The 22169-nt window shown below is 45.2% G+C and overlaps 1 protein-coding gene across 6 annotated transcripts in view; it reads left to right on the top strand.

The window, feature by feature from the left end:
- Positions 1-22169, top strand: part of MAPKAP1 (MAPK associated protein 1) — a 233048-nt gene that overhangs the window by 185109 nt on the left and 25770 nt on the right. For all 6 annotated transcript variants that reach the window (XM_019636231.1, XM_019636254.1, XM_019636263.1 and 3 more), the window contains 2 exons: positions 7211-7351; positions 20735-20872. In XM_019636231.1, coding sequence (XP_019491776.1) covers positions 7211-7351; positions 20735-20872 — 279 coding nt within the window. The remainder of the gene's footprint in view (positions 1-7210; positions 7352-20734; positions 20873-22169) is intronic.

Below are 22169 nucleotides of genomic sequence, written 5' to 3'. Positions count from 1 at the left end.
AAAATTAAATGATAGTGTATTTAAAGTGCTCAGCATAAAAAAATAAAGCGCCAAGCGTAGTGTCTGGCATATAGAAACACTCAGTCAATGTTAACTGCTGTTGTAGTTGTTGAGGCAGGATTCCAGCTGGTGGGGTGTCTGTGTAGAAAACTAGAAACGGCGTGTTAGGTTTGAGGTAAATGTAAGAGCTGGCATACAAACTCAGGAAGTGTTATGGTTAGCCGGTGTTGCAGCAAACTTCATTCATGCCACCAGCAGCATTTATTGAACATCTACTATGTACTCTAGGATAGAATGTTCCTGCCCGCAGAGGTGCTCATTGTCCAGAAGGGGAGCATAGATGCTTATCATGGAAAAGACTTATAATATAAAAACCTTCAGAGATGCAGGATTTCAGGAGAAGGGGGTCAGGGAAAATCTAGACTAGACCTCGATGTGTATAAATTTTAAAGAGTGGGAAGGACATTGTGGCCAGATGACAGGCATTGTAGCTGAGGCAGGGATTCTGTGGGGAGAGTAGCAATAAGCCTTCATGACAGAGGGACAGAAGAGGTTCATTTCCTCTTCACTCAGTCACTTATTTGCACGGCAGGATTTTACCGTGTGCCACGGCCTGAGATGGACACTGCCTCCACCTCAGAAGCAGCCCTCCCCCTCCGGCCCCACCATTCCCCTTCGTACACTCTGCTGCAGCCAAATGCGAACGCTGGCTGCTCCCTCCGTACGTGCCCACACTTTGTGGGCCTCATGTTTCTCCCATACTGTTCCCTCTGGGATTGCCTGTCCGCTTCCCACCATCTGGGAATCCTCGCACCCTCTCACGTTCCTCAAGCACTAGCACAGCCCCTGGCCTGTGGTTGGTGCTGGGTGATCTGTGAACTTGGGAGGAACAGGCAGCAGCGTTGCCATCCTCACCACTAGCATGGTGAGGATGTGGCAGGGGCCATCCATCTTCTGGTTGAGTTCTAGAGCTTGTATAGATCTTTTTGGGGGAAGGAAGATTGAAGTTGCTTTAACTTATCCTAGATTAGAGCTTTTAGATTTAGTGTAAGACTCAGTGACCCAACCATAAAAGGGAAGTTCAAAATCTCATGTGGTTTGGTTCTGTGAACACAAGACATCAGCCAATATACATGCAGTGCGTTCAGCTGAGCTTCGATTTAATGAAAGAAAGTCGTGTATGTATGTGTGTCTCCCTCAGTTCCAATGAAAACACTTTTTAAACTACAAAACAATACGAGCTTTAATTATCCTTGATCTGATCACCTGACAGCAAGTCTGTTACTCTTGGAATGTGTGTACAAGCTCTCTGCCTGTGTTTGTTGTCAGGTATGTAACACAAATACACAGCTGTCACTACACTGTCAGGTCTCACCATGAGTGTCCACGCGGACATCCAGGGACAATGAAAATATGGCATAGGACTCCATCAAGGCAGTGCTTCTCAAACCTTTTGGTCTTAAGACCTCTTTACACTCAAGAATTATTGAGGACCCCAAAGAACATTTGTTTATTGGGTTATATCTATTCATTAGAAATTAAAGCTGAGAAATTTTTACGTATTGATGAATTCATTAAAAAGGCAATAATCTATTACATGTTAACAGAAATTTTTATGAAAAATAGTTACGTTCTCTTTAAAAATTTAATGAGAAGAGTGGTACTGTTTTGTTTTCCTTTCCCTGAAGAGCATTTATTTTTGTTCCATTGGGAAGATAAATTATTGACTAATTACCTGAACCAGTGGGCACTGTTCTATATTTTTGCAAATTTCTGTAATGTCTGGCTTTATAGAGGACACTGGGATTTTCATACCTGCTTCTGCATCTGGTCTGTTTCACTTGAAGTACAGGAAGAAAATTTGGCCTGACGCACATGTGTTGTTGGAAAAAGGAAAAGTATTTCAATAGCCTTTTCAGATGATAGTGGTTATTAATTTTCATTACTACACCAAAACTTAAGCAGTGGTTTCTTTTGGTTAGTTGCAATGTGGGATCAGAACCATGTCAGTGAACTTGTTATTACTTTGTGCACTTGTGGGGCGATAGGCATGAGATGGCCAAATAATGTCTTACTGTTATTATTTTGAAAATAGTATTGAGATTATGGACCCCCAAAAGGTTCTTGGGGACCCCCCACCCGTCCAGTGTGGCCTCTGCAATTGAGAACCCCTGGGGCAGAGCTTACAGTTACCCACGTGGTCTCTCTCCTTGCTGCTGCTCGTGGGATTGTGATGAGGTGGGAGGGGATGGCGGGGGACACAGAAGGAACAGGGGCGGCAGAGTCCAGCAGACCTGTTCCGGCTCTGCCTCTGCCCGGCAGTGGAATCTTGGACAAGGCTGTGACCTGCTCTTGACCCGTGGTGTCAGTTAGAACTTGAACCTACATTTCTGAACTCTGGGATCTGGGTCCTCGCCAATGTTTTAAGCCCCAAAGCCACTGCCCAGCCTTTGGGCCTCTCTCAGCACCTCCTCTTTGCGCAACCCCGAGGCTCCGCCTGCCCGCTCTGTCTCATTCCTGCTTCCCTTCTCCCCCTCCTGCCCTGGCCTGGCGGTGTCACTGTTTGTTTCCTCCTTCCTGGTTCCTGACTCGAGGGAGTTAAGCTCCTGCCTCTGCCGGATTTTCTGCTTGTCCCTCAAACCTTTCCACATTGTGAATGTACTCTGTCATTCTTCCAGAGCCTGTTGTCATCCATTTGAGCAGTGTTGCTCAAGTCACTTTTAGGCCCCACCCCAAAATTTGATCTATCACAATACATCTTTGAGTTATTGCAGCTCGAGCGTTTTGACACAATACATTATGGTAATCCATGGCACATAGAGACATTAACACTCCGACTTTGACAAAATACATTGTGAAGTCTTTGAAGGCACCATTACAATTTATCTTGTCATTCACAAGGAGACCCTGTTCAGCATTAATGTAGATGAACACAGTGTGGCTTTTGTTTCATTTAATTGCTTGTGACCTTTTTAATTGCTAATTTAACAAAATACCACAGGGTTATATTTCAATTAAATTAACAGTTTGGGGAGTGTTTCTTGTTAATGTATTTATTTTTAAGACATTCCAGCTTTCTCTGCTTTTTACTTTGAGTAGCTAAAATTGTCTTGCCTTGAACAGAGGTGGGTTTTTAAATGTGAAGTTGATAGTACAGTAATAATTTTAATATGCGTATGGTGCAGTGCCAAACATCGTTCATGTGTGATTGGGTTTGCTCCTTTCTAGAAGGATGTAAACAGTAAAGATGTACATGCAAAGTTAGAGAACTTTTCTGATCCCAAAACACACTTTTGGTGTAATGTTCTGCTTCAGATGTTTGTCTTTAGATAACGCATCTGTTACATGCACTGTTTACTGGACACTTCTCTCTGCCTTGTACTGTTTGCTGTAGCAAGTCTGTAAACTCCTAAAGATCAGGAATACTGCATTATCCTCACCAGTGTTCCTCCCGAGTCTAGCCCACCGCTGGCCTGAGGAGAGTTAGTGGCAGGTTGTGGAGCTGACTGATCTATCTGTACACAGACAAGCCCCTCCAAGCGGCGGCACTCCTTGAGAAATGGCCCTGGAACTGCGAGACCGGAAGTTGTTCCCATTCAGCAGCTAACCTGCTGTGGGGTGAGCAGCATGGATCGGAGGCACGTGCAGGGCTGTTTCTTCCCTCTCTGCTCCCCCAGGTGCTGTTGCCTTTCTAATCATGAAAGCAAACCTGCCCCTTGCCAGCTGGGGCAAGGCTCAGAACTCACCCAAGTGTCAGGGGACTTAAATCCTCACACGGGAGATGAATTTACACTGTCAGAGAGGAGAAGGTCAGTGCAGGAAGCATTAGTGTGTTGAGCCAGCTCCAGCTACATAAGTCTTCAACAAAATGAATATGAGGAAATTGACAAGCCTTGCTGGTTATCCCAGAGCTTTAAGACCTCTACTAAAATCCTATCATCTCATCTGCCCATTATTAACATTTCAGCAAAATATAAAGTTTTCATTAATCTCCCACAGCAAATTTAGGAGTGAAAACTGGCACTTGTTTGAGCTTTTAGGACTACATTAGCTGGTGTATTAAACAAAATATGTCATTCTTCAGTAGCTCCTGTAAGAAGCTAAATCAATTTCCAGCCGTATTTATGCACCACTTTATCTAAAAGCATCTGAATTATCATTTACAGCTAAGATGCTTTATTAGCAGCTGGCATTGAAATTGCTCAGTAAAAAATTATATGTCATGTTATAGTAATTTTTAAATTGGTTTTAATCCAACATCATAAAATGTAAAACTCCTAAATGTGGTGTGTGGTTTTTTGTGGGGGGTTTTTTGGTTTTTTGGGGGTTTTTTTTTGGTAATTGGCATTTTAGCATAATGAGCTGCTTACCTCTTTCCAAATCAAATACCTGCAATATTTACAAAATACTAATTAGTAAAGGAAACTGAAGTTCTTGAGCTAAGTTACAGCTAATAATGGCATTTTCTCAGGAAAAATGGCCTTAAATTTTTTTAAAAACATGAAAGGATTTTAATATTTCACCAAAATACAGCTCTCATGTATATAAAAGTTTCTAAAATAGAAATAAACACTTCTTGGCGGTTCTGTTTCAGTAAAATGTGTATTGGAGAAAGTGAGTGATTATTCGAAACTCTAAAGCCTAGCCAGCCTCTTGGTCTGAGATGTGGACATAACCTAGGAGACAGCGGTGATCATGCTGATGGCATCTCTATCCCAAATCACAGGTGTTCCAAAGACAGGAAACAGAGTTACCCAGTGGCCCTTACGGATGTTGAGTGTAACTCTGCTAGTCTATCGATGTGACGTTGGCTAAGTCACTCAGCGTCTCTGATCTTCACCTTCCTGTGGACATGGCACCTGGTCTTCATCCAGTAAACTTTTACTGACCCCTTTTTCTCCTGTGCGTGGCACCACTAGTAGGGTTTGGGCTGCAGGGACTGAGTAAAGCAGCCACTGTGCCTGCCTTCTTGGGGTTTACAGTCTAATGACAGAGACAGAAAGTTACTACCTGTGATAATTATTCTGAGGAAAACGCAGGATACGATGACAGGAGTTGGGGGCCTGGGGTCAGGACAGCTTTCCCTGGAGTGTCACTTGAGCTGAGCTCTTCAGGAGAAAGACGGAGGCGGCCCGGAGGAATAGGCCAGGAGGGAGTGAAATGGGGAGAAGGGTGAGCTTGGCAGAGAGGACATGCAGACGCTCTAAGATGGGACTGTGTCCCCGGCATTCAGTGAATGACCCATTAAGGGTGAGGCTGCATCCTTACTGAGAGGAGAGCATTATTGTAGGTGCTAGAATGGTCCCAGCTGAGAAGAATTGTAGTGTTTGGAAAGACAATGCACAATTTCTAATAAATGAGTTCAATGTGAAGGCACCAGAAACCAGCTTTAACTTACAAGCTTGCCCCGTAAGCAGTAACTAGGAAAGAAAAGCATGTACGTATTTGTCAGGCTACAAGTTATGTAACAGTTTTCCTGTTTTATACCCAAATCTAGAATTTTCACTCCTCCAACTCTTATCCCAAGGAGTTCTCTCTGGGTCTCCCTGTGGGGCCACCTCTGGGTGCCCAGCACAAGGCTTAGGGCACCCCACTCTGGTTGCTAGACAGATGCTCCCTCTGGTAAATGGCACCAGCAGTTGCACCTTCAGAAAACCACGGTTCAGACTCCGGAGGGTGAGCGAGAGTTTAGCCTTGCTTAATGTGACCTTGGGCATGTGACTTTCCCTCCAGAGCCTCGGATTCCCAAAGCATCAGATGCGGAACGACAGCCAGGGTGTCGTGGGTCTTAAATGCACGTGTAAGGTGCTTAGCACCATGCCTGAAGTGTAGTAAGCACTCATGCATACTTGCTTCTGTTTGTTTATCCATCTGCCTTATTTATTCATGTAGCAGAATTGAGCAAAAGCATGCCAGTTACCTGTACTGCTTGCAGGATAAGGTAGAGAAATGAGCAAGAAACTTGACTGACCCTCACAGAGCTTCCAAATGAAGATACAGCAACCATTCAGCAACTCTAGTGCAAGGCTGAATGCGATCGTCTCTGACGGTAGCGTGGAAATAATCATGACGGCTACTTATGAAGCCTGTTCTATGCTAGATTTTTTAAATACATTTTGACGTTCTGTGGATGGCCAAAACGGGTGCAGAGAGCTAGCCACTTGCCCAAGATCATCCAGTAAGTTAGAGGCAGCGCTAGGAATTGGCCCAGGTCTGCCTGGCCTCAGAGTCCGGTGTAAACCAACTGCTGTGGAATTCAGCAGGAGGTGGAGTTTGAGCTGGCCTGGCTGGGGTTTGGACAGGTCTGGCGTCAAAGTGGAAAGGGTTTTGTGCCGCACAAGCAAAGGCCTAGCAGTAGAAAAACCTGCACCTGTGCACAGTCCGAGGCTCTGGGGAGGGGCTGAGAGAAGATACATGTGAGAAGGGACGGGCAAAATTGAATTTTGTTGCTGCCAGATTATGGACAGTCTTGATTGCTTGGCTGAAAAAAGTGCATCCCTTAGGAAGTCATGGGAAGCCAGAGATGATTTTTGAGTACCAGTCTTCTTAGTTGTCACCAGTGTCACATAGCAGAGTACTGAGCATGCACAGAGCTCTCCCTAAACATTTGATGAGTGAATAAATGATCAAAGCATTAGATAGATGAATCGTAAAGGCCTGTGGTAGCTGAATTGTAGATGGAGCCTGGTGGCCAGAGGCCAGTGAGGAGACTTACAGCCACGTGAGCGCAGGCCGGCTGGTGCCTGCACCATGGAGGCCGCAGCGCAGGGCAGGAAGCTGGTAAACTGGCGGTTTGAGAATCCTGGAAAGGACAGGGATTCTTCCAGGGGCACAGAGTGCTTTTATGACCAGGCAATGAATATTAGAAAAAGGAACAAGAAGTGTGACCATGCATGCTGTTGTGATTTTGACTTACTCCTGTGGAGACTGAGAGCTTCTGGAAAGCAAGAGTTTTTCCATTCTTCTTATCCCTACTGCCTAGCCAAGGGCCTGCTGTAGAATAGGCAGTGTTTGTGGAATTAATTGTTGAATGATTAATATGTTTCCATTCTCTTGTTTACTGGAATGGCATTATTAAGTCATCGCTCAGCCTTTTCTCCTCCAAATTAAATAGCCCATATTATTTTAATTTATCCCAAAGCATTTTAAGCAGACACCATTTGCCAAGCCTCATGTATCTTTATGTGTTAAACTGCTTTTTCCTCCCCAGGTTCAAGGGCAGACGGGGTTTTTGAGGAGGATTCACAAATTGACATAGCTACAGTGCAGGATATGCTTAGCAGCCACCATTACAAGTCATTCAAAGTCAGCATGATCCACAGACTGCGATTCACAACCGACGTCCAGTTAGGTAAGTGCACGAACAGGTGATGAACTGAACCCTTTGTACCACTGGTCAATGCAGACCTAGGGGAAAAAACAACGTACAACTTTTGTGTGACCAAAGTGGCTGACAGTAATTTGTTTTCAGAAAAAAATGTTTAAACAGTGAAATTTAAAGCACCTCCTTTTTCCCAGCTCAGTGCTTTGTCTTGTCTTCTTTTTTATGAAGCAGAAGATTAGAAATAGAACTAACTTGAGATTCTCTTCAAACTGATTGACTCCTGTGAAGTTCTGTGATGCCTTTCATGCTATAATTCTCTTACATGCCATCCTCAGAGCTGCCGCGCAGGGCTGCCACTCGCCTTTTCATACCCAGTGGATCCGCTGCCTGTTCATTCATGCTTTATTCAGGAAGCTTTTTAATGATCTCAGAAGTTGTATTTGGATTCTCACCAGATAAACTAGAACTGACTTTCAACTAATATTGGGGATTAATTTGTTTCAATGACGTGCCAAATTTCTGTTTTGACTTAAATCTAAGAGGAGAAGGGAAAGTGTCATAGTCAACATAACATTAATACAGCATTGTCATCGCGGCTGTCATTTCGAGGCATCCGTTGTGTGTTAGGCACTGTGCTAAGTATTTTATATGCACTACTTACCCAAAAGGCAGGTATTTTTATTGTCCCCATCTAACAGAGAGCATAAGTGAGGTGCAGAGTGGTGAAGTCTCATGCTCAAGGCCACGCAGCAGGTGGGGGGGAGGGTGTCAGGAGCAGAACCCCGGTCTGGCCCCAAAGGACGGTGGGCGGAGGGGGACCAGACGTGGATGCCTGACTCACTCGGTCCAGGCCCTGAATGGTACCCTGGCTGTGCCACTGACCTCGACCACACTGCCCCTTCCTGGGCCTTGTTTGCTTTGTGTGTAAAGGGAGAAGGTTTGAATTCTAACTCTGAGGTTCACTAATTTTATGTGTCTCACAAATGCTTTGCACGTGTCTCATTGTAAAAATCTTCGCAAATGTTGGCATTATTTGCAGTAAGCCAGAATGCTGGGTAATTTGTAGTAAGCCTCAAAATCTTTCAATAATTCCTTCCCAACTTGACTGACGGGAGCATGAAATATGCTGACCATACAGCGTAGTAGTTAAGAGATGAGCACCAGAATCACAACTGGTTTAAACTGGGGCTCTATCAATAACCAGCCATATTAGGCAAGTATCTTAATCTTTCAGAGCCTCGGCTTCATTCAGCTTAAATGGGAAGATCAGTAGTACCAGCTTCTTAGGATTGCTGTGGGGACTGAGTCAGAGACTCCATGGAAAGCACTTAGCTTAGGGTGGCAGTCGGTGGGACTTACGTAAATGAGAGCTGTTGGTGGAGAAGCATACCAGCGGAGCATTTAGAGGACAGACTCAGGTTAGAAGTCTGCGTTCAAACCCTGGTTCATTTATTAGTTGCACCACCACAGGCCAATGATGCAGTCTCTGTTTCCTCATCTGTAAAATGAAGACAGTCGTCCCTATCTCAGAGACAGGCCAGTTATGGGGATGAAATATCGTAGCCCATGCAGAACACTTAGAAAGGCGCCTGGGACACAGCAGGTCCTCGGTGAGCATCAGCCGCTAAGGTGGTGGTGATTCAAACAGACTAAATAGACGAGCTGGCACTCCGAAACTCTGAACCAAAACACAGAGCCCACCTTTCTTTCCCCTCTCTAGACTGTTTTGCTCTCTTCACAAAAAACTCTAAGTCTCTATAGTGATAAAAAAGAAAAAAATTAACTCAATTAATGTTGATTCTTAAAACAAAGTTGTTCAGCATTCTTCTTCCTGGGGATGCTTTTCCTAGCATCTGTCATAGAAATAAAAATAATAAGGCTGCTCAAAAAGAAACTAGATCCACAAAAGGGGGTAAAATGACATACTGTATGATTCCATGTATATAACATTCAAAAATACACAAAAATAATCTGCTGTGTAGAAGTAATGATGGTGGTTATCCTGGGGGAAGACGAGGCTGTAGTAACTGCAGGGGAAGCCCCTGGGCTGCTGACACGGCTCTGTTTCTAATCTGGGTGCTGATTACATGAGTATATAGACTTTGTGGGAAACGCAAGTCATAGAAACTCTTATGTCTTATGTACTTTCTGTTGGTGTATTTTCAATTAAACGTTTACGAAAGTAAGAAAGCTACTCAGACATTCAGTGTGTGTGCCTGCGTGCAGCACCTCCCGGTAACACAGGCTCTGCCTTTCCTGGGCGCGTCTAGTTTTAAGAAGCTCGCTGAGTCGCCTGAGTGCAGCCAAGATAGAGGTCCAGGGTGCAGGGAGGGATTCTCCCAGGAGAGCATAATCAGCGAGTCTCCCGAGCCCCAGCGTGAAACACGGTGCCTTGGAAAGATAACCAAGATTGCGGGCTTCTTCCACCCATCTTGTTCCGAAGGCAAGAAGCCAAACTTGAACTCATCAGATTCTGACCCGTTCATTCACTTAAAGGGGAAAGTCCACAAAAGGATCTGTGGGAAGAGCCCAAGCTCTGCAGTCAGGCCTGGGTTCGAGTCCCAGCATTACCGCTTACCTGCAGTGTCACCTCAGACAAGTCCCTTCCCTTTTCAGTCTTAGTTTTTGTCATTTATAAAATGGGAATTATAATGTTTACCTTTCGAGATTGTATGAAAGTGTCTGGCCCATAGAAGCTGTATTCTCAGCGGTAGCTTATCTTACTGTTGTTAACTGTTGTCATAATGTATTTACCTGTTGCTTTCTCTCCTCGTCCACCATCTTGAAAGTATTTAGCTCAGATTAGGTAGTGGCTCTGTTGGCAAAGTTTTACTTGTTGCCACCGTGGAGACGTGTCAGGTAGAAGTGGATGATGACAATGATGCAAGCATCTCTCCCTAGAGCTGTGGTTCTCAGAAATGAGGTTGACTGGAGACCAGGGCCCAGTCACCTCTGGATGCTTCCAGTGGCACACGTGGCGCCCTCTGGTGGAGAGTCACGGCCCTGAGGCGCTTCTGCAACAGATGTCAGACTATGTTTCAATTATGAATTTAAGTTCAGCCTTTAGCATTATGAGCAGAAACTTCGTTAATTAGTCCTGAGGAATTTTGTGACAATAAAATTAAACTGTGCCCATGAGTACTGGACCATGCAGTGAATAAATCAGTTCATTCCCTAGTCCCGTGTAGATGAGTTCAGATATGTGACTTCAGACCCTCTCTCCCTCCTTGCCGAGCAGATGATAACATCCTAACAACAACAGAAACCTGCCCACAGCAATCCGGAAGTTCTTTCTGAGACAGAAGCCTCTGCAGAGCACAGGGCAGCAAACAGCACGCCTTTTATGAGCATTGACGTGAGCAGCTAGGTCCTGAGATCAGTAAATAATTTATTTTATTTCAACTGACTAGCCAGGTGCTTCAGCTGTTTCCTGACACTGATGGATGGCCCCGTCCGCTCGTCCATCCTGTGTCAGTCAGCACAGAGGCTTCACTTGCCCCCTGTGGCAAGTTCTTCTGAGTGCTAAGTGTCTGAGTGTGGCATTTAACCAGCAGCCCTGCCGATTCCACAGGAAACTGCCCAGCCGCTCAGAGGCAGCGGTATGACAGAGCACACCGCGGAGGACGGATTCCCAAGCTCCGCTGTGCCGTCACAGCTGCCTGGCCTCTGACGGGTAGTCGTGGCCGATGTTCCGATGTTACCATCTGCCTTTGGGTTCTGTGGTCAGGAGGAAAGAGGCAAACTTGAATTTGCAAACACAAACCAGTTTTCCACCAGACCTTTTTATGATTGAACAGTTTACTGGAATCTATGAATAAAACCTATGACAAAGAGCCGACCTTTTAAAATAATATTAACAAAAAGAGTTACAATTTTTAAAAGCAGTTGTCATTTATCAAGTGCTTACTATGTGCCAAGCACTTTGCTGCTCACTCTTTTACATGCACTGTCCCCTGTAATTATAGCACTATTATTAGATGATACTGACGTTATCTCCATATTTTATATGAAGAAACTGCGATATAGGGAAAATCTAATAAGGAAGCTGGAATCAGAACCCAGGCCTGTCTGAGGCTGAACCCTACAGCCAACTACTATGTCATGATGCCTTGAATGCAGATCGTCATTGTGCTAGTACTTGTCGTTCTCGAACAATTTACAGTATACAGTGAACTTTCCCTCATGTGACCTCATTTAATCCACACAGCACGTTGGTGATGTTATTCCCCTTTCATGACTGAGAAAACAGACTTGGAGTTAATGAAAGAATGTGATGTATATAAAGCACTTAGCGTTTACTGGCACATAGCTGTGACTTCATAGGCACTAAGTCTTTCCCTCGCCCTCAGCCATCCGATATACAGTGGGATATCCAGTCCCAGTAGGAGAACTGGGCCTGAAACTCAGTCCCATATGCCACGCCCAGCCCATCAGGCCACACATGCCTCAGTCATTAATAACTGGCCCTCACAAAGGAAGTGGTGATTACTTCCTTGTGGCCTCCAGTTCCGAAAGTTCTTCTGCACATCCCTCAGTCTTCTCCCTATCCTGGCATCTAGAGGTCAATGTCAGTGTAGCACGGGTGCCGCAATCTCACCCCCCATTCCATTGCTAATCAGTCACTGCACTTGTGCGCTCTGAGCCTGGACCAGACCTCAGAATCCTTCATAGCACAGCCCTAGGAGCGGCCCCTGCCTGTCACTGGTGGCGGTTCTTAAGTTGGGATCGATTCACCATGCCTGCCCTCCCAGCCCGGAAACCTCACCAAACAAAGCCGCCATGCCTGCCCAAACTGTATTTCTTAAAAACATTCTCGGAATTTTTCATCTTGTCTGCTTCCCCTCGGTGTTGGGCCTAAAAGTACAGATGCCCTTTAAGTATAGGCCGTGCCTGAGCTCATATCAAGTTGAGACTTTTTTCCAGTAACTCAGTCTCCCATATGCCTGATCCTATGTGGCCGACCACAGGATCAGGCACTAAGACATGAGTAGTACCCAAACATGCCAAGGCCAGCAGAGTGAAGTAGGTTTGAGGAAAGTCTAAACAAAAAGGGTCCGTTGGTGAGTACCAGCCGTGATCTAGAAAGTCCATAGTATCCTGTCAATGAGTATTAGTTGGCGGGCCGGCAGAAAATGAATTATAATGCACCTGCCAAGGGGCTCCCTGGAAACCCATGTCAGAAACGAGGCAGAGAGGGCCAAGACCTCACATAGTAAGCCTCCGACTCACATAGGACCTTCAAGCAGTGCTTCCTGTCCTGACCATGTATCACAGTCACCAAGGCCCAGACCTCAGCACAGGCCTGCTGGCTCAGAACCTCCCCTTAATTGTGGGCTTTGGGAAACGCAACCTCACGGTGTTCAGAGAACTTTCTTGTCCCTTTTCTGTTTGTCCAAGGCTTGTTTTTACTGACTGGGCAGGTCGGCCCGATTTTCCTAACTCAGAGTCTCAGGCTGAGAAGTGCTTTGGTAGTTGTGCCACTTGTGCTAACTTGATTCCTTCACCTTATCGTTTGTCAATATAGCCTGTCCCCTTGTCACCAAAGAGAAACATAATATACCTTTAATTCATACCATAATATGAATACACGATATACCATGAATTCCGTCTGTGTTATATTGCATTTTTAGTCCAACATAATTCTTTATAGATATACAAATTCTTTATGGGATTTACAGATAAAGACTATGTTATAAAATAATCTCTACCAAAAGGTTACCTCTATTATCTCTTCATAAAACAATCCATACGTATAATCATAACACTCCTGATCACAGTAGTTATATATCAGAATTCTCGAGGACAGCAGCATATAGCTTAGAGAAGGCAAAGAGGTTTCATCTCATAAACCAACTCCAATCAAGTTCGTAATGGCTGCCCAGAGCATTATGCTGAGGCAGCATCTTGAGCTGTGTCTGAGGGCAACATAAAGAAACTCTGTGATTGATTAAAAATGCCTGCCCTGGGCCTGAGCATGATGAGAGGCAGCATAGCTGCCATCTGTTGTCTTCCCTGGTTTGTCTGTCCTGTTGCAGTTACGATTTAACCCTAGTTAATACCTGCAAGCCAGCACTCACGGAACATCTTAGTACACCGTTGTTTTTTAACATACAATATGCAAATTTAAGAAACACATTAACAATACGAGACTCCGCGAGTGAAAGCAAAGAGCTGTGGCCTGGACTTGATTACTCCTCAGGCTCACTCTGATGCAGAAAGTAGTTCCGTGTGGCTATATGAATAAAATATGTGCCCTGTTATTTTCTGATGGGGTGCCTATATATAGGTGTATATATAGTTCAAGTAATGACGTAATCTGCAAATGCATGTTCTTAAGAAGTGGATTGCTCTGCCTTCCACGTTTCTGTTTCGTTTTCTTTTGGAATATAAGGAGATAACCCTTCTCCATTCAAAGACACTAAAACGATCATGAGGAGACATGCATTGTGCTTAACTCCAAAATCCCCAGGTCTGTTGAGTAATTTGAGGATGACAATTCTAGTATTAAATGATTGTTCTGTCCCTATTGTGGCAACATTTTCTGAGTCAAAATGTGGACTAGAGATTACCAAATACTAATGGACTTGCGAGAGAGCAGGTCAGGACTGCCTCCAGAAAAGCCCTTTACCACATGAGTGCTTAGTGCAGTGGGTGGAGGAGAAACCCCCCAACTGGGAATGTTGGAAGCTCCGGGGGCTTTTGCTAACTGTATACTTTCCCCTTGTTCTCCACTCCCAGACCTACCCTGTGAGAATTCCTGCTGAGTAATCCAGGGTTACTAATGACATTGGGTCTGGGTCCTCAAGGGCTGACAATGAACTGAGAATTGGAAAAAGCTGAGAACCACCGCCATCCTAGAATTCATGGGTATAGGATATGTGAGCGTTCCTCAAGGCTCTGTGTCCTTTTTACTGCTTCCTCATCCTTGGTACTTGAGCTCCAGGTGTGTGCCTGGGCCTGAACATGAGGAAGACTCTGACTGATACTATTACAAATTCACTTAGGAAACGGCATTGCCGCTTCCCGACTCCCGTGACAAGCTCACCTGAGGAATCTGTTTACCAGGAGGGTATTTAGTTTGGGGATCTAGCTGCCCTGGTGTAAAATCTGTGTAACTGCCTTCTCTACAGAGAGAATTTAACCCTCACCTGAGGACAGGTGTTTCTGGGGCTGACCCATCCCAGGTCTCGTTTTGTAAGCTCTGCCCCGGCACTGTGCTGAGTGTGGCTGTACGTGCCTGGTCTCATTCATGTTCAGCTGCCTCTTAGTTTGCATTCTAAGGATAATGGTCTAGCCAGATACACTTAGAGTTGTCACTGGCCACACACTGGAATTGGCAGCATTTAACTGTGACTCCCAAATGGTTTCAGATGGTTAGCCCCTTAAATGGCACCAGTGATCCTGGGCCCCAGTACCCCTCTAGATCTCAAAAATGTAAAGCTCTACTGGGTCTCAGTTTAGTTGTGACCCACAAAATGATTTTGTCACCTTTAGAGAGTTCTTTACATATTGCAGAGGCAGTGCTTTTTATACTGTTATGCATGTGATCACTGTGTGACTATACCCACTATATAAACAATGCATAGTCAGACGAGAGAGCTGATCTGTTTAAACCCTGGCCAGGTAGTGTGGGGATGTGAATTATGGTTACAGTTCTGTCATAATAGGTGACATCAGACAAGTCATATCCCTGCCCTGAGCCTCAATTTCTTCATACGGAGAGTGAAAACCCCAGACTCGGGCGCCTCGGAGGTCTCGTTAAGCCCAAACAGCCTGTGTGTCTGATCCTGTGTGTAAATTCAGACAAGTTCCAAAGACTTTCCTAACCATTCTGTGGGCGCTATCGATTGGCCGTGTAGGTTCAGCAAAATCCACTCTCACAAAGAGTTGTTCAGTGTCACTCTCAGGGGGCTTTTCAGGCTTTCATAGGCTCTAGGTAACCTGAAGACAAGAGGATTGTAGAATTGTATACAAAGCTACTCCAGGATTTAACAACAGTGGGGCTTTTATAGTCTTAGATTCAAAGTTGTAGGATATTGATGAATGAACCACAGCTGGTGATGTCTGAGCAAATAAACAATAACTCAGGAAATACACTGAGGCATGGAATGTCAAGTGCCCCAATTTTTGCCAAGCTGGTGTTTTAACTTCCTAGAGGGGCATTTTCAGTGTGCCTCCGAAGAGTCGGGCCTGCTCCTCTGGGTAGGAAATAGCTGTGGGTCAGAAGATGCTAGACTCACACAGACCTCGGCTTCAGCCCGCCTTGCTGTTTACGGACGTGGTCCGCCCTGCGCAGGACATCCTTTCACCTTCTGAGGCTCCTCTTTAGTAATAATTTTAGCAATAATTGAGCCCTTACCATGTGCCAGGCACTCTGCTGTGTTTTCTACGTGCTTGTGCTATTTCATCTTCATGACAGCCCAGGAATGGGTACTATTTTAACCCCAGTTTACAAAGGAGGAAGGTCAGGCTCACCGAGGGAGAAGCAACTTTGCCCAGGATAGCACTAGTGGGAATGTGCCGGCAAAATCACGATCTCCAGATGAAGAACCTGGAGACCTTGCAGGATGGGGATTCCTAGTACAAGTGTCTCCACAGCACCAGGTGTAAGAATGTTCCTCCTGATGTTGAATTGAACTCTTGGAGGTCACAGGGAAGAGGTGTCTCCAGTGACACTCAGCAAGGGGAGGTTATTGGAAGGATTCATGGGTATGAGGGCATTGCTTGCCCCGGCTGGACAGCCGTCCTGGATCCCGGTACCTCCGAGGCTGGGGTGGAGAGCAGGTCCCTCACCACAACCCCAGACTAGGGCCAGCAGGTCCCGTGTTCACATCCCTCCCATGGCTCCTTGAGCGCCCCCGTTCTGACCCGACTCCTGATAACCATAATCAGGAGAAGTAGTAGCGTGGGTCACTAGCTGTGTATTAATCTCTATTCCAAAGCACTTACAAGTCTCATTTCCCTTAATCCTCACAACAAACCCATGAGGTCGGTACTACTGTCATCACCATTTTATAGCAACTTGGCATAAGTCACAAAGGAAATAGGAAAGGTGATAGTTGAACTCAGGACTCTCAGACTCCAAAGTCCCTGTCCCTAACCGCTCTGCGTACTGCCTTTACATCTACAGTGGGTTACGACTGCCTGCCTGGTAGGGGTGTAGTGAGCTCTCATAAGTCTCTGCACAAAAGGCCTGGCACGGGGGCTGCTCAAAGGAGGCACCCAGGCTGTGTTAGCAGAAGAGGGTACACAGCGCTAATTTCCTTGTAGGGAAATCTTTTGACTAAAACAGACAAGGGTCTCCTTGTAAACTCCAAAGCCTTAGACAAATAGTTCCCCCAGAGAGTTGTGTATACATTGGAGTTGCATTTTTGTTTATTTTGAACTGTCTTGTTAAGGAAGGATTTATATGCTGGCGCTGATGTAGGACAGCAATCAGGCAGTGTTTTCTGCCTTTGACAGTTGGTGTGATAGTTTGCTTCCAGTGAAGTTTGCCTCACTGTATCTGGAAGCTGTCAGAAGTGGGAGCATGAAAAGGTCATGACAGATGGCTGTGGATAAGTGGCTCGGGGAGGAGGGCTGGTAAAGGAGACAAATGGCCTCCCTTGTTTTCCGAGGGAAGGGACTGACCCTGGCCACTTTGGGCCGGCCCCCGTGCTCTCCTCACCTGCCATTGCTGCGGTAGGGTGGAGCCTGCCAGGCACCACTGCGAGAGAGGCACCAGGTTGGGCATAAGGCAGCGCGTGGGAGCCCTTCCCAGCAGTGAGTCCCTTGGGTACTTGAGAACTGCCAGAAGGAAGTGATCACTTTTCATGATGGTCAATTACAGGACTCAGCCATTCTCCATTTCCCACGTTCTAAAAGGCGGGAAAGGGGTACTGAATTCTGAAGTTGAAATGGATAAACATGTCGACTTCTAAACTCATTTGTTTTTATTTTCGGTGAAATTTTTATTTTGGAAAAGGAAAGGATGTAACCCTGCTAGCCAGAGTTGACCCCTGTCAACCAATTTGGAGCATATCCCTTTCATCTCTTCTCTATAAATATTTTTCTGTCCTTTTCACATAACATCATAAGAATTTGTCCGAGTCAAATCTTTTCTTACACATAATTTTCATGGTCGTGTTGTGTTCCATCATGGTTGGATTAACTAATCCTCTATCGTTGGCCATTTAAATTGGAGAAATGTAAACTTAACAAAAGCCAACTTCCTTTGTTTTCTTGGGTGTATATTTATAATTTGAATTGCTTAAAAATAATGCATGAGTAACAATTTTAAGCAGTGCTTCTGCCTTTCTTTCAGTGACTTTACATAAAAATTTTAACCAGGGAAATCAAAACTATGTTCAGCGGTCAAAAAAACATATTGATAGGATTTCATGCTCAGTTTGCCATGTATGAACAAAAATAGGTGCTTATCTATTGGCACATTTGAATATTTATTTGTTCCTTGGTGATAACTGAGAGAGGACACGAAGGACTGGGCAGAGTTTCCTATTGTCTTCTTAACCGAATGCGGCCGTGCAGAGCTGTGGAAAGTACTGTACTTGGGAACCAGAAAGCACTGGGTGTGGAAAATGGCTTTTCCAGCTTAAAGCTCTCCACCCTTACACAAGCACCTTTACCTCTCCTAGGGTGTATTATGTATTAAACACCTAGCACGGTTCTTTCAGGGCCATGCAGTGGCTGAGAACATAGATCCTGGAACCAGATTACCTGGCTTTCTTCAAATTGCAGCTTTGCTACTTGTTAGCTGTGTGATCTTGGGCAAGCTACTTAACCTCCCTGTGTTTCAGCTTCCTCATCTATAAAATAGGAATAAACATAGTAACCAGCTTCATAAGGCTGTTGTGAGACCTGAATCAATGCACACAAAGGATTTCCAGCCATGCTGGCACATAGTGGTCCAGTTAACGTTCCCCCCTCTTTCCCCCTGGCCTGGACTGTGGCACCAGCCTCCTAACTGCCCTCCTGTCCACCAGGTTGCCTCCTTCCAACCAAGGACCTCTGGCTCCCAAGCCAGGGACGGAAGAGGTCTGTGTGTGCTTCCAGGCTGGATTCTGCAGACTTTTTCTTCAGCAGTGGGGCCTGGGTGTGCTCAGGACCATGGGTTCCGGCTGTGGACTGTCTCAGGCCCTCCAGGACTAACAGCAGAGGGCTGCCACTTCCCCAGCAAGAGCGAACAGGAGCCTGTGGGGCTGCGGGCCCTGCTTTAAGGAGCTGAGACTCACACACACACACCTCAAGTAGGGTGAGATGATTTCATGTACAGAACGATTTTTCCCATCAGGGAAGATTACCCTACAGGTTCCTTTAAATAGCGACTCCTCTAGGCAGGTGATTGTTTTATAGATCATTAACTACTTGGCTGAAAGCCTGCAGGGCAGAGAAACTTAAAACTGAAGTGCTGGGGGCCCCTGCCAATTACAGATCAATCCAAAATGAAGATCAAGTATCTCTGGAACTAGAAGTCAGTGGGAAATGTGATTTGATTTAGAAAAATCTGATTTACACGTAACTTTTTTGGAGCACACCAATTGTTTAAATGGTGTTCCCACCTGCTTGCCCATCTTGAACCTAATGCATTCATCTCCCACGTCTTCATCCCCAAACCCCAGACTTGGGACTCTCCTCTGTGACCAGCGACTGCACAATAGCCCCCGGAAAGGACGTCATTGGGAAGGCATTCTTGTGGCCAGAGCTTAGGCAGTTGATTAGAGATACAGCCCGTAATGGATGAACTATACAGTAACAATTTGCAGATAAAAATAATAGAAGTTAAAGTGTACTTTACATGATAAAAGAAAGATGAAAGAGGATGAGAGCCTGTTACATCTGAGATGGTTACAAAAGTCCTGCTTTGTGAAGTAGGCTCTGTTGAAAAGATTGATGCAATGGGGAGTGACCTTGGCTTGGAGCAGGAGCTGGTGATGTATGTATGAGCGTCCCTCTGCTAAATGGACCCAGATTTGTAGCACTAATATACATGGGAGCCCAGAACCAAACTCAGTACGGCAATAAATCAACAGCCACTTTGGGTGTCATTTCTGGTTTATATTCCACTATTGTTCTATCACTTTAATTCATGTCACTATCATCTTTTCATCTGGAACAGTTTTATATAATTTTCCAGTGGAGTTACCTGACAAATCCTATCAAATTAACAAGGGACATTAACAATATTGACTGACTACGACTTCAGGAGTTGCAGGGCCGTAGAACAAAATTTTAAAACCGTGTCTCCCTGGTGATTTCCCCCCCCCCTCTTTCTGCGAAAGAAACGTGGGCAGGGTTTATTCCACATAAGAGATATGCACATTTATTTTGCTCTGCTCATTTTGACTTTTATAAACGTCAAAATAAGCAGGGGAAAAAAAAGCAGAAGAAGGAGGGGGGACCCCCCCAAAAAAAAAAAAACGCTACCAGAAACCGTGGTGTAAGTACTTTTCTTCTGTCAGGGAACTATAGAAATGTCCAGATCTTTAACAATTAATGACCAAATTGGAGAGAAGAGTATAACTGGGTAGTCGTAATCTATTTTAAGTGAAATGTAATAAAAGTGGTCTCCTGATGCCTTCTCGCCCTCCTGAAATCATCTAGACCTGAACGTCCAGAGTCAATTGGACTTATGACATTATGCCTAATTGAAATATGGTGTTCCTGAAATATGTCTAATGACAAGTTCCAGCATTCGATTAATAAAAAAATACCAATTGTTCGTCTTTTCCAAAGACCACCGAGTAATGACCAGGGGTTAAGCGACCGTACTGCATTTTCTCCTCCGAAGACAGCAGACGGGACCTCACCATGGTCTGGCTGTCGTCCCCTGCCTTTGTCTGACTGCTGTTTGAGATTTCTTTATTCATAAGATAAAATAGAACTGGAAGGAGCATGTGGCAGACCTGATCACTAGAATTGTGTTGGTATTTGTTTTCTTTTTTAATTTTAAATTTGCTCTCCTGCTATGGACATGGTGGGGTTTCTTGTTTTTTTGTTACTGTGTTTTAACTGAGCTGTTTCTTTTATCTCCTTTTTCTTTTGCCCTACTAAGTTTTCTCACATTGTATTGAAGAATCTCTAAGTGTGATTCATAGGATGAAATATGTTAACTATATTGTATCTGTGTTAAACATCTAAGAAGGCATATTTCTTAATAGTTTTTGTATAGTCTTTGGATGCCCCCTCCCCAACTCTCCCACCCAGGAAACCAGACTGTGCAACTTCTGTGACCATTTGGAGTCTCCGTATGTGTGTCTTAAGCCCATGGCATTTCCCCAGACCCCTAAGAGAACGCTCATGTTCATCCAATTTAGGATTTACAAAGCAGGTCAAATGATGATACTGAAATCACTTACACCTTCCACTTCCTGTGGCTTCTTTTTTTTTTTTGTCCTCCCCTCGGCCTTACAGGTATCTCTGGAGACAAAGTAGAGATAGACCCTGTTACGAATCAGAAAGCCAGCACTAAGTTTTGGATTAAGCAGAAACCCATCTCAATCGATTCTGACCTGCTCTGTGCCTGTGACCTTGCTGAAGAAAAAAGCCCCAGTGAGTAGTCCCTTTTATTTATGTCTCCTCTCTCTCTACCCCCTCTTCCCCTCTGTGTGCTGGGTGCCAGGAGAATATATTACCACCGTGTCCTTTTTTCCTTGGGTCTGTTTAATTCATTACCAGAAATTTCTTTTAATCAAACGGGATTGTATTATGGTACACAGAGCCTGCCATGGGTCCCCATCCTGTTCCGTCCTGATGGCAGCAGAGAACCTCACAGCTCCTGACCCCAGTAGCCCCACTCCGGGAGCTGGGGGGGGGGGGGCAGATTCCTGCTGCGAACCTGCAGTCACCAGAGCCCTCCTTTCCTTTGTGCTGCCTTCCTCTTGCCGTTGGCGGACTTGACCAGTTAGATCTGGCTCTGCCTTCCTTCCTTGCCAGATCGAGGGAAGCTGGGAGATTTCCTGTGGCAGCTGAAGACTAGATTTAGATATCCATCATGCCGGAAGTGTCAACACCCTCCAGATTATTGGCAGTTGCACGACCTACCGGCTTGTAATTAAACTCCTGCCTGGTCCTGCAGAAGAGATGGCTGCTGGGTTGGCACTCTGTTTAAATTATGAAAGTAGATACAGTCTGGTTGTATATTTTTGGCGTATTATATTTTTGCAGTTAAGTAATTGAGTGTAGCAGTTAGATTAATCATTTTTAGGACTTCGGTCCCATCATGGAACAGAAAGGACGCAGATCACACTGGAATTCCTCCATGGAAGAATGACGTTTAAACTCTATAAGGATTTGTTAGGTGCCTGGAGAAGGCTATGCGACGGTGGTTCTAAGCCTGGCACATACCAGCATTGCCCGTGGAGTCTGTATAAAATGCACTTACCCACAGCCGACCCCAGTGGGTTCTGATTTGGTAACTTGGAGTACGACTTGAGCATCTGATTTTCGTTAATCCCTTTTTCCAGTGTCCACTAAATTTGGGAACAAATGTTATGAGGAATGACATACTCGAAAGGAGCAATAAGAAACGTCAAGGCCAGCAAGTGTTTATAATATGGTTCAAGTTTTTGAGATAATACTGACCAAACGGGCCCAAAGAGCACAGAGCCCCTGAACAGACTGGGCACATGCCACATTGCCTCATTAATGGGTGGGCATTTCACTGTTTTGTTAAATCCAGCTCTGCTGGGCTGCAGTCTCCTCCTTTCAACTCTGGCCTACAGCTTGGCAAGAAGGGAGAACTTAGTGGTCAAGGAGGAAAAGACTGAGCCACGCCCACCCCACTCCCGGCCATTCCTGTCATCCCAGGGAGGCCCCAACTCTGTGAGGGCGCTGCTGGAAGGGCTGG

Source organism: Hipposideros armiger, unplaced genomic scaffold (assembly GCF_001890085.2).
Source record: "Hipposideros armiger isolate ML-2016 unplaced genomic scaffold, ASM189008v1 scaffold_3, whole genome shotgun sequence".
Taxonomy (NCBI): domain Eukaryota; kingdom Metazoa; phylum Chordata; class Mammalia; order Chiroptera; family Hipposideridae; genus Hipposideros; species Hipposideros armiger.
Note: the sequence above shows the minus strand (reverse complement) of the source record. Positions and strands in the feature narration are given on the sequence as shown.